Source organism: Pygocentrus nattereri, chromosome 26 (assembly GCF_015220715.1).
Source record: "Pygocentrus nattereri isolate fPygNat1 chromosome 26, fPygNat1.pri, whole genome shotgun sequence".
Taxonomy (NCBI): domain Eukaryota; kingdom Metazoa; phylum Chordata; class Actinopteri; order Characiformes; family Serrasalmidae; genus Pygocentrus; species Pygocentrus nattereri.
In genome coordinates this window covers 29,897,501-29,910,000 of record NC_051236.1, presented here as the reverse complement: position 1 = coordinate 29,910,000, position 12,500 = coordinate 29,897,501, and the positions used below count along the sequence as shown (strand labels likewise).

General features: G+C 38.3%; 1 protein-coding gene across 1 annotated transcript in view; it reads left to right on the top strand.

Moving 5' to 3' along the window:
- Positions 1-12,500, top strand: part of col28a2b (collagen, type XXVIII, alpha 2b) — a 53,540-nt gene that overhangs the window by 15,780 nt on the left and 25,260 nt on the right. Inside the window, exons 4-14 of the mRNA XM_017715578.2 lie at positions 3,638-3,658; positions 3,756-3,815; positions 7,895-7,948; positions 8,030-8,074; positions 9,034-9,060; positions 9,209-9,253; positions 9,350-9,394; positions 9,555-9,608; positions 11,475-11,543; positions 12,120-12,188; positions 12,415-12,483. Coding sequence (XP_017571067.1) covers positions 3,638-3,658; positions 3,756-3,815; positions 7,895-7,948; positions 8,030-8,074; positions 9,034-9,060; positions 9,209-9,253; positions 9,350-9,394; positions 9,555-9,608; positions 11,475-11,543; positions 12,120-12,188; positions 12,415-12,483 — 558 coding nt within the window. The remainder of the gene's footprint in view (positions 1-3,637; positions 3,659-3,755; positions 3,816-7,894; positions 7,949-8,029; positions 8,075-9,033; positions 9,061-9,208; positions 9,254-9,349; positions 9,395-9,554; positions 9,609-11,474; positions 11,544-12,119; positions 12,189-12,414; positions 12,484-12,500) is intronic.

Below are 12,500 nucleotides of genomic sequence, written 5' to 3'. Positions count from 1 at the left end.
TGGCTTACCAACTTGACCTGGTTTACCCAGTGCTAAGTAGCCAGCATTTAAGCTTCCATTATGTGTTAGCTATGTACCGCTACGCGTCCACTTGCCCTTTGCCTCACCACAGTCTGCCGTGTCAGCTCACCGCTCTTGGGCGTTTCCAAATTGTTATGAAGATGAAGGAGCCATACGGCAGTAAACAATTTGATATGCTGATTTATTGTTGCATTGAAGCTCACAATGAGACTAAAGTATAACTGAGGTCATCAGTCAATTACACAAGCTAGAAAGTTAGCTTGTTCAATCTTATGAGCAAACTAGCTAGGTTAGCTGCCTGAGCAAGGAACCTCTGAGCCCCACATGGGTTAAGAACTTCCCTCCTGAATCATATTAACTAATTCAAACAAATGTCTACCCTCCACATATTGTCTGTCAACAGTTCTGTATAAAGCCAGTTACTTTCATTATTATGTAAAACCGTCATGGATTTAAGGAAGAGAAAGCGAGCCGTTGTAGCTTATCTCTACACTTGGGGAAAGTAATGCTTGCCGTTCTTAACGCAGACCAGTCTACTACTGCCTGGCTGGCCAAACACAATGCGGTGGCCCCATTCATTTGTGTAAAGTTGAAATCTGCTGAAATTTTCTTTGCATGGCACGGCACTGCAAACCATCATGCCCCGCCCTACGTGACTTTTGGGAGTAAGAATTGCAAACATTGACTTTTCCCTTATGTATCTAAGACAACTGATGTTCATAATGTACAACAAAACTTGAAGATATAAGTTTGATGCATTTATGCTCCAGTGACTGACATACAGGAAACCTTGTGCTGGAAGTAAAATCCGGCAGGGAATGACGTTCTTGCTCGGATTTTGAAAATCTCAGTAACTATTTTCACAAGGAAACTGCGCATAGTTGTTCAACTGTTGAATGCACTTTAGGTTCAGCCTTCTGCCCATTCAGCCAATGGGAAATGGGGTCCACCTACTCAGTCTTAATGGTAACACATGTAATGTGTATAGAATGTAAACATAGCCAAGAATTGATTGCTCTGCAATCACCGAGGAAAAGTGTCGCTTTGCTATCTAATTTCAACATTTGACAATGTTTACTTGTGCATCTATTCTTGTTTGGCAATTCATGTGTTTTTAGTTAAAAATTTCAATCAGTTAGCTCTGTTAAAAATGGTAAATTAGCGTTAGCCAATGTGACTCAAGAAGGATGTGATGACTGACACTGAACAAATTAGCCTGCTGAATTTGAGTGTTTGTGTTCTTTCATCTCCAACAACACAGATAATTCTGAGGTATATTTCAGTGTGAGAATATTCCTTTGACAAACACCACTCAAACTGAACCCCTCAGAACAGAAGACCCTCAGAGAGACTCTGTATAACATTTAACATTGCATGCGGTTTACATTTCCCTGGAATTTCAGTATGCAAGTCTGCCCTTCATGTACAGAAGAAAAACAATGCAACAGCGAAGAGAAGCTGTAAAGTAGTGGGTTTTTTCCCAGGCTGTGTTGTGGAGTCTACTTTATCATCTGGGTCAACGGTGGCACCACAGAGTAATTTAGAGAAGGGAAGGTCAACCATTTGCTTCTGAACTATCTAATAATCACAGAGACCCAACAAGGCACAATTTACTGCTTTTAACATTCACACAATAGTGCTATAGTCAAGACCACTAGAGGTTCACTAGGAGTTCAAGTCAAGAGCGAGACCAAGACACATGGAGGCTGAGTAAAGTCTAAGACAAGGAGTGGCCATGACCAAGACAAGACCAGGACCGCATCATTTTTTTCAGGATATAAAAATAAATATCAAAATAGGGAAAAAACTGAAACTCTTTTATAGTTAATTGTACAGTTGTATAGTCTTAGTCCAACTTTGCATTGTAACTTTTGGAAGCAAATTATAGTTAAGGTTGTTCTCTGTCCCTTCTTCTCTAAAACCTATTCAGCAGTCTTCAACTAAAATCAGCTGAACTTGAATGAAATGAAAGCATAGTAACAATAACATTTTAGACTACCCTTGGAGGACTTTTGAATTTTGGAACCAGTCAACATTAACAAACTAAGAATGCACGATTAAGCCTTCATGGAAAAAATCAGATCCTCAACTTTCAGCAAACAGATTTGATTTAAACATGTGGAGAAAGGACCGTTTTATGGCTAAAGGTTTTGTTGAGATACAATGACAGTAGAAAGACTTTTCCAGTTACCTGAGACAGAAGCCTACTGCACTTGGTTGAGCTAAAGAACAATATATGAGTCTACCTTACCCTGAGACTGAGACAAGACCAAGACCATGTACATTTTCCTGACTCGAGTACTACAACACTATTAGGTCATGTCGGAATTATTTCATTCAATACCAGAATTTTTGGGGTGGCAACAGAAAAATAAAACAATAAATCAATGTTCTTCTGTACTTGTAATAGGCCTTTGTTATTGAAATAACACAAAAGTTGTTGAATTTACCAAGCCCAGTTATCTGAGTCATGAATGAGTAGTCTTTGGCTGTGTGACAAGCTGACCTACTTTTAGCATTATTGTATTCCAGCAGCACTGCTGAAGGGACACAGCGCACAGTGGAAACAAGCATGCTAGGCAAAATGTTTAGCCATGTGATCCACATACAGCATGATGGCTAAACTAACACATTGGATTGTATTGGTGTAGAAATTTATTTAGATGCTTTTCGCTTTGTTAAGGTTTGTCCAGCATTCTCCCCTGTCTGCTCAGCAAAGTAGAAAATTTTTCACAGCAAGCTCTACTGATTATTAAGTGCAGTGTCATTAGATTCTCACAACTGATTGGCACTCGCACTCATGGCAATATCATAGGCATAACTATTCACTTAGTGTAGGTTCGACACCTTTTCTCTGCTGACTACTTTACTCTTAATGGTTGACACTCATTTTGTTTAACTGAGGTTCATGCAATGGTTGCACAGGCCATCCCCACTAAGCATGAACAAGCACTAAACACCAAAAGGCAAGTAAATTTTGGCCAATTCTGAAGACAAAACCAAGTTTTGACTAGGTAAAAGATGTCATTCAAGGATGCAAGTGAGTGATCTTGTCATCATATCTTTTTCAGTACAATGTTGATTTTGCATTTGGAACCCAAACAAAAAATTTGCGAAGACGTATGATATGGTCAGAAATTCCCGTGCAAAATCCATCCTGACTCCTCTCACTTTGGTATTTTTATTTCAGGCGTACATAGCAAAGCTTTAACTATAGCTAGCATGCAATTTCAGGCAGTCAGAATGCTTGGCAGGTATATTTAAAATGGTGATCCTTAACAGTCTTTGTTCCAGAGCCCCTAATGAGCATCCCCGAGGGACACAGGGTCAGGAAAAACTCCATAAGAGCATGAGGAAGAAACATAGATGAGCCAAGATTCAAAAGGACTACTCCCTAGGAGTATGATGAAATAACACTGAGAGAAGCCAAATCTGAATGAATGGCACCAGATAGCGCAGTTAGAATATTTCAGCACCCAGTGACCCTTGTTCCTACACGGTCAATTGACTCGGTAAAAGATGCCATTCACATGTTACTACACATATCTGATCTGATGGATGTAATATATTCATGATATAATTAATAATTTAATATTACTCTTTCTTTCATTTTCAGGTGGAGCTGGCAGATGAGGCGGTAAGTGGATATTTGAAAGAAAGAGTGCTTTTAAAATGACTTGCTGTGAATAAGCCAGTGTCAATCATCTTGTGGACCATTCTGGGTTTGTTTACAGTGTCCCTTGAATAAGAGGTGTGTGTGTGAGAAAGGAGAGAGAGGACCCAGTGGCCCTGCTGTGAGTATCAATGTTTTCCACTTCCTTTCTTCAAACCCAATGACCACTGCAAAACAACACTTAGAATCACCCCAGTTACACCATGTAGGAGTTAATAGCACTAGACGTTTTGATGCTTTTGACAAATGGGCTAAATAGAGGTTTCAGTGGGCATGTAGCTTCTGTTTACCCTGAAAAAATTCCCTCTGTTATGCAGTTAAAATTGTATAGTTACCAGTGGTGGACAGTAACTAACTAAATGTAATTAGTTTCTGTACTTAAGTAGTTTTTGTGTATCTGTACTTTACTTAAGTATTTCCATTTTGGGTGACTTAAAAACGTAACATGTCGAAACGAAAGAAGCGCAAAGCCAGAGCACCAATCAGGGCCCAGCGGTCACTTTGTTTAGAGCTGGTTTTGACCTGTCGGTCATACCGACCCAGTGCAGCACGCGGTTCAACGTCAGCGCAGCAGCGTAAAACTTTGGGAGAGTCTGTTCAACATAAATGATGAACTAACCTAACTTTGTGTAAATAGAGCTCAATATAGAAATATGTCCACATATGCAGTCGAGACTGACGCGGCTTTTTTCTGAATTTCTACAAACACTATTTCATTTTATAGTAAATGAGTTTGGGCTGGTTTATGTTTATGAACAGACGCCTACAGATCAACATAGTAAAGGAGCTCATCTGTGATCCTGAGTTTAAAGCCAGTTTTTATTCAACTTAAACTTGGAACTAAGTTGTAAATAAATCTGAAACTGAAACTTTGCTTGTGTGTAAAAAGTGATTTCAGAGCCACTCGGTTCTCCCTGATGGAAACTGTTTACCTTCAGTGTTTTGTGCTTCTGATCATTTTAATAGACGTCAGCGTCACTAATTAATGACGTTCTATTAAAAGACTGGTTTACCAAGAGAGACGCTGGAGGACTTTCACCTGAAATGAGTTCATGAAGCCAGTCTGGTTATAAAAATGATAACAGGACATCAGAGCCACAATTCCTCTTTTAGTACTTTTACTTTATACTTAAGTACATTTGAAGGTAAATACTTTAGTACTTTTACTCGAGTTGAGGTCTAGAGTAAGGACTTCTACTTTTACTGGAGTGATATTTCACCTTGGGTGTCTCTACTTTAACTCAAGTACATGATTTGTGTACTTTGTCCACCTCTGATAGTTACAAATTGTTTATGAAGTGGCTCAAGCTAGATGAAATTACAGTCCATATTGAAAACTTCAAGAACAGAAAAAAATCTCTGTTTGTTTATCAACAATGTTAAAAACCTTATTTTTTCTTTATTCTCATGAACACTGCCAACATCCTCATGCAACATCTTCTTCTTTGTTTTGATGACAACATCTGGTTATCTCTTGTTTTTCCAAAAAAATGGGATCTCTCTTTCCTGTTTTGCTCCACTACTGTGTTCTCACAGTTCAAGGCAAACTATAGCACATTTTTTGTGCAGTTAAAAAGTCTCACATAGAAAATTAAAAATTAACATGAAATGAAAACTCATGCTGCGCTGGTCACATTCACAATCACTGTCAACCATGCATACGCAAAATGCTTACAAAGACCGATGATAAATTGTCCCACCACCAAAAGTATGTGAACACAACTTATAATTATTGTTTGTTTAATTCAGCCATACAAATACGTATAAAATCAAGCCATGCAATGGCAGAAGAATGGTTCATACTGAAGAGCTCAATGGCTTTAAATGTGGCACTGTCATAGGATGTCATCTTTGCCACAAATTGGTTCATGAAAGTTCTGCCCTGCTACTAGATCTCTGTTAGTCAACTGAAAGTGCCTTACGAAATGGATCACTGTGCATCAAGTGTTGATTGGAGGGGTCTAAAGCCACTGGACTGATGAATCGCACTTCACCATCTGGGAGTCTAATCTGAATCTGGGTTTGACAGATGCCAGCAGAAAGCTACCTGCTGGAATGCATAGTGCCAACAGTGATGTTTGGTGGAGGAGGGATAATGGTCTGGGGCTGTTTTTCAGGGTTTGAGCTGGGTCCCTTGGCTCCAGTGAAGTGTAATGTTAATGCTGAAAACATTTTAGATATTTATATGCTTACAGCTTGTGGAACAGTTTGGGGAAGGCCCTTTCCTTTTCCAGCATGACTGTGCCCAAAGTGAGGTCCATAAATACATGGTTTGATGGCATGGAGGAACTCCAGTGGCCCAAGTGCTTGGCCTCATAAATGCTCTTTTGACAGACAGACAGTCTTTTATGACAGCTGACATAAACCTACATACAAATACAAAAGACTTATTCCAGTAAGTGGCAACTGCCATAAAGGCTGCTTTTGTCATCTTCCTTGTCAAGTTGACATAATGTGAAGTGAATTTTGCTGACTTTTGGTTGTGTTACAACACTTTCTGGGGTGAAACGTCATATCATATTATGACAGTTGACTTTGTAGCTCAGTGTGATTTTGGTATGTCAAACACAACAGTGCTTATGTTACATAGTTTCACAATTTGACAAGTGAGACTGGGTGTAAAATCAAAAGCAAGTACTTAAAAATAGGCTTTGGCACTTTGTGGCAATGTCGAAATGCAAATCTACTGTATTGTAAAATAAATGCCATCTTTAATTTATTTTATCTGTAGAGGATGTATTAGGTTATATTAAACAAAACAGATAATTTGACCAGGGGTGTTCAAATGTTTGTATATGACTGTATGTAGGTTGTTTGCATAAAAAAAATATTTAATCTTGCTCAAATGTTTTTAAAATGATTTAATTTATATCTCGTGCACCTCGACACCCCAGGTTTCTCACTCACACACAGAGATAATTGAGTGCATGTACTTTCAGCAATCGCCCCGAGCACTGCGACTCCAGAGACGATTAACTGCAAGCCAAAACACATTCACAGAATTCCTTTACTTTCTGCTTAAAGTCAAGTCATTTATTCATTTGCAGGGATGACAGCTGGAGAGGTGTGAGAATGTACATAGGTGGAAAAGTACACTGTGCATACATTATCTATAGGTACCACTTAAATTCAAAACTATCGCTTTTTCATTCTCTATAATTCCGTCCTCAAGAATTTTGAGAAGTAAATATTCTTCATATTCCCAGTGATTAAACACACAGAGCTCTTTTTGGGATAAAAGAGCAGATGTGAGACAGTTTAGCCAGTTTGTACATAGCCTGTTCATTTCATAGACTCAGTAAGACAAGAATGCTTTACTTTATGCTACAAAAGACATGTTTACTTTCCACTTTTTTGGTGATGAGAGGTTCTGCATAGAACATTACTGATCACTCTCTTTCTGTTTTCAATTAACGACGCCTTGTTGTACATTTGAATTGCTAAAGCTTGTGAAAAGTTAAAATTAGTGGATAAAAAGTACAAGAAAATGCAGAAAGCTATACTCCAGCAAGAAGGCCCTTCACATCCAGCATTAACATCCATTCAGTTTTATCTGCTCAAATGGACAGTGACATGTATAACCATTTACATCTGACATTCCATGTGTCTTAGATGTGACCACATTTCATGACTCAGTGAGTTTTAATATGTCATACTCTGCATTTATTATCAGGCAAAAATATTCTTAGGAGGGTCTTAGGATGCCACCTTTGTCTGCTCTGCTAGATCTGCCCCAGCCAAGTGCTATAATGCTGAAAGGGAAGCATCTAGAAGCAACATTAGCTCAGCCACAACGCAGTAGATCACTCAGACACGCAGAGTGGGGCTGCCAAGTGTTGAAGTGTGTAGAGCATAAAACACACCTATCCTCAGTTTCATCACGCACTACAGAGGTAGTGCCTCTGGAACTGTCTCTGGAAGCAAACATCAGCACTTTGGGAGATCCATAAATTGGGTTATCCTATGCATACCTACTGGAATGTATAGCCCAGCAGGCTTTTTTCGGGAGTTGGGCATGGCCTGTTAATTCCAGTAGGGGTTCAGGTCCACCAATCTTGCAACTATTTTTTTTTCATAGCTATTATGTTGTTTATTCAGTTGGTAGCTGAGATTTATTGTGTATTTTTTGGTAAATCTCTTTTAAAATAGCTTTGCATTTTAAAGTATGACAATTTTTCTTTCTCTCTTCCTGTATGGCAGGGTAAGAAAGGTCGGCCGGGTGAGGATGGGAGTCCAGGGCCAAAAGGCCAGAAGGTCAGAAATGTACTTTGTTGTATCTCTTGTCCTCTTTGTAACGGTCAAAGTATCTGACATACAGTTTCCTGTTTGCTGTAGGGAGAAAGCGGCCTTCAAGGGCTTCCAGGTCGAGAGGGGTCAGAGGTGAGTGTTGATGCTTAGTCGGTTTGGATGGTTTATTTGAAACCCTACTGACACTGGCTTATGCTTTTTTGCCCGTATGTAATTCAACTTCGTTGCTTATCGCTGTAGCATATTTTCAATCTATATGTGGCTTTATATATTTAAGCAAAATGGTCAGTAATGATGAAAATGATGTGATGAAGAAAAAGTTATTCAACAATTGTTATGACATAAGTCAGCAAACGATCAGTAAAATACAGTATAGCACAGTAGTATAGTACACACTTAATATGAGTGATCATATGAATCATACTTGTTCTGTTTAGTATTAAAGCTCAGAATGAGCTTTTTATCACCACAGAAAACTGCAATTACTAAGTTCATCATAATAACTGAAATTACACAGTCAAAAGTTTACAGACCTATTGTAAGCAGTCCATGTGTATAAATCCATTTGTGTCTTCATTCTCAGGGGAAAACTTTGTATTTGGTGTAAGCCTGCACTGATGACTGGATACTAAAATATGTGAAAAGCAAAAATACAAATAATTGAAAGACAAAGTAATTCAAAAATATAAATTCGTATAAGTCATAAAAAATCCACAAGTGTTTCTGTCCATTGTCCACTGTGGGAAGACAACCTCAACACTATGGGTCTGAAAGGATGTGTAGCTTTTAGGAAGGTGTTAATAAGAAAAGAACATAAACAAAAAGAAGAACATCTGCAAATCAAATAAAGAAGCTGTTAGTGTTCTCAGAACAATTAACTGACCATCCCAGAGTCGAGACCTGTGTTTGGGATTACTTGTCATGAGGAGCAAAAAAATTCAACCAATTTCTAAGACTGAACCTCTGAGGTATTTACAAGAAACATGGTAAAATCTGAAAAACTAAAGGCCTAAGCAAAGAAGATCTTAATTTTGCTTTTCATAGACAGTTTGGAAATTGTTGCTAAAACCCCTTTGTGCTTTGGTCATCAGGGCAAACCTGGGTATAAAGGAGAGAAGGTAAGCGCTCATGCATGCGCATTCATCTGAACTTTTTGTTATAGATCGTCTCTGCATCTGTATGGTTTTGTATCTGCTTATCTTCATGTCATTGCTGGGTTTGAATAAAAACTCATCCTCTGTGTTTTCTTGTTTATCCTGATGCCAGGGAGAGAGAGGAGAGTGTGGAATGCCTGGTGTAAAGGGAGACAGAGTATGTCTTATCCACTGAACAGTATTTGAGTTCATCTTCATATGGACCTTGTTTGAATTTAGTACAAATTGCAGATATATTATTTGCTCTTAACAGGGTTCTGAGGGCCCAGTGGGCACTAGAGGAAGCCGTGGGCTGCAGGTATGAGCTTCATCAGGATAAGTATACTTTATTGGCCAATAAATTTACACATGGTGGAACATTTTCTTTGCCGGTAGCAATTAAAAATGGTTTAGAACACATAAAATTGCCTTAGAGCACATAGCTGTATGCTTAATGGTTGTCTCCTGTGCAAATGCAGGGTTTGCCTGGACCTAACGGTGATGTTGGCCCTGAGGGTCCACCAGGGAAAAAAGTGAGTCACTTGCAACATCAGTTGAACACAACATCAACACCCATCACTGTTTTCAGTCCAGGATTTCTAAGGTGGTCAAGTAAAACATTATATATACTGATTGGACCGCACAATGTAGACACAGTTTAATACACTACATAATGCTGATTCTACTATTTCTATTACACTATGTAAACATTGTTCAATACAGTACATAAAACTGCACAGAACTACATAGACTAAGATTCTTCCATTGCATAGACTAATTACAGTGCACTAAATTGACTGATTCCAGACATGTCTAATGTACTGTACAGACTAAGTCTAGTGTACTGTATAGACTGTCTATCCAGTACACTAGACGACTGTCTGTTTAGATTGTGTTTAGTAAACTGTGTAGACTGTGTTTAATGTATTGTATAGACTGAATCTACTGTAATGTACATACTGTCTAGTCTGCTTTGTAGACTGTGTTTAGTGGACTGTATAGACTGAGTCAAACATAAACTGTATTCACTGTCTAATGCATTACATAGACTTTGTGATGTGTAGACTTTGTAGATTGTCTAATGTACTGTACAGACTGTGTGTAATGTATTGCATAGACTGATTCTAGTGTACTGTATAGATTGAGTCTAGTGTGCTCTATAGACTGTGTATATATTGTGTCTAGACTGTGTTATGTATTGTATAGACTGCCGAGTGTGCTTTGTAGACTGTCTAGTGTATTGTATAGGCAGAATCTAGTGTATTCTTTAGAGTATACTGTTAGCTTGTGTCTAGTATACTCTATAGAGTGTGTCTAGTGTACTGTATAGACTGCATAGTGTACTGAATTGACTGTATCTAGTGTACTGCACATATTGTATAGTGTACTGTATAGACAGTTCAGTGTATTTGTAGACTGTGTCTAGTGGACTGTATAGACTGAGTTTACTATACTCTGTATAGTATACTGTATAGACTGTATGTAGTGCAATCTATAGACTTTGTACTGTGTCTAGTATTCTCTATAGATGGTGTCTAGTACAATCTATAGACTGTGTCTAGTGTACTGTATAGACTGCATGTAATGTACTGTATATACTTATAATAGTGTTCTGTACTGTCTTGTGTACTGTATAGACTGTGTGTAATGTACTATATCTGTATACTGAGTATAGTGTAGTGCATAGATTGATCCTAGTGTAGTGTATAGTAAGGTAAGGTTTGAGTTAAAGTAAGGTTTTAGTTTATGTTTGTGCCTGAAAAATGAAATGATCTGAAGTCAGAATGATACTGAAAATGCTTCTTAATGATATTACACAACATTCACAAGAAGCCATGTTTGTTATTTCAGTGTCTTTGACATTCATATTCCCCCTCCAGCTCTCTGCAATTCTTAGTGATTGCACAGGAGATCCAAAGGAGAAGGCAAAGCTTAATTATTTTTCAGGAATGTTCTTTAGACCCTTAGAAGGCTGTCATGCATCAGCTGAGCAGTAGGGTACTGTCTGGACTTGTGAAAGGATGGTGGGATTCTCAGACAGCTGTAGATGGAGCTTAATTTGAGGAGTAGGAGAGATTTACAGGGGTGTACAATGGGACAGTTGTGCTTGTATTTGTGATTAAGTGTTAAGTTACTTGCACTTATGCCATCCTTTGCATTGCTTTCAATGAGATTTGCTAAAAGACTGTGAAAAAGACGACAAGTGATATTCGCTCTATAACACTGTTGTATAACTTAGTTGTAGCATTAGCTCATCTTAAGGAGCAGCCTTCATCACTTAAGCAAATTAGTAAAATCAAAATGAATGTGTAAGAGAACAAAGGGACAAGATAATTATGAACTCAGCAGTTTGTAGTGAAATTACATGTGTTTGTGTGTGTTTTGTGATGTACATTAAGGGTGAGAGAGGCCTTCCTGGTCCACCAGGACTTCAAGGTGAAATTGGAATAGGGCTTCCTGGGCCAAAGGTAAGGAGTTACAAAACAATACCACACTTAAACAAGTCATTCTAAATAATGTATTAAGGCCCGTTTGTTGCCATCGTGTATATAATAAACTAATACTCAACTAATTCAGAAAGGCAAGCTAACTAATCACTGATCAAAGGCTAGAGGTTGGCAAAACTGATGTCAGACACAGTGAAGAGACTGTACATGGAAAAAAGAACAGAGGGTGGGCTAGAGAGGAGGTCTACTGACTATGAGGTGTATATATTTCAAAGCCTATTTCCTATGATTTGCATATGATTGTCATCTAGTGTTTGAATAAAATAGGCATTAACATATGCTGTTTTTGAATTTTTGTGCATGTGCGGTATTATTTTTCCATTCTTGAGGTTTGAAAAATGTATTAAAAATCACATATATATATATATATATATATATATATATATATATATATATATATATATATATGAATTTGGAAGATATAAACAAGCTAGTTGAGAGACTACAGATACTGTAATGGTACAGTTATAATGCACTTCATTTCGTTGTCTAACTGTGTGTGTGTGTGTGTGTGTGTGTGTGTGTGTGTGTGTGTAGGGTGAGATGGGACTCCAGGGCAGAATGGGGCCTCCCGGCCCCCCTGGGCTTGGTGATCCTGGCTTACCAGTAATTATACACTTCATTCATTCATTCATTCATTCATTCATTCATTCATTCATTCATTCAGCCAGTCAGTAATCCAGTCAGTCAGTCAATCAATCAATCAGCCTGTCCTGCAGTCAGTCATTCAGTCAGTAATTCCATCGATCAGTCAGCAGGTCATATATTCAACTACAAATAATAAATACATGATTTGATTCTTGTTCTTTGTTTGCTCTTATTTTTTGTGTAGGGACCTCAGGGGCCACAGGGTGTGCAAGGGGAGAAAGGGCCTGCAGGAGAGGGCTTTCCTGGACCAAAGGTATATACACGTGTGTC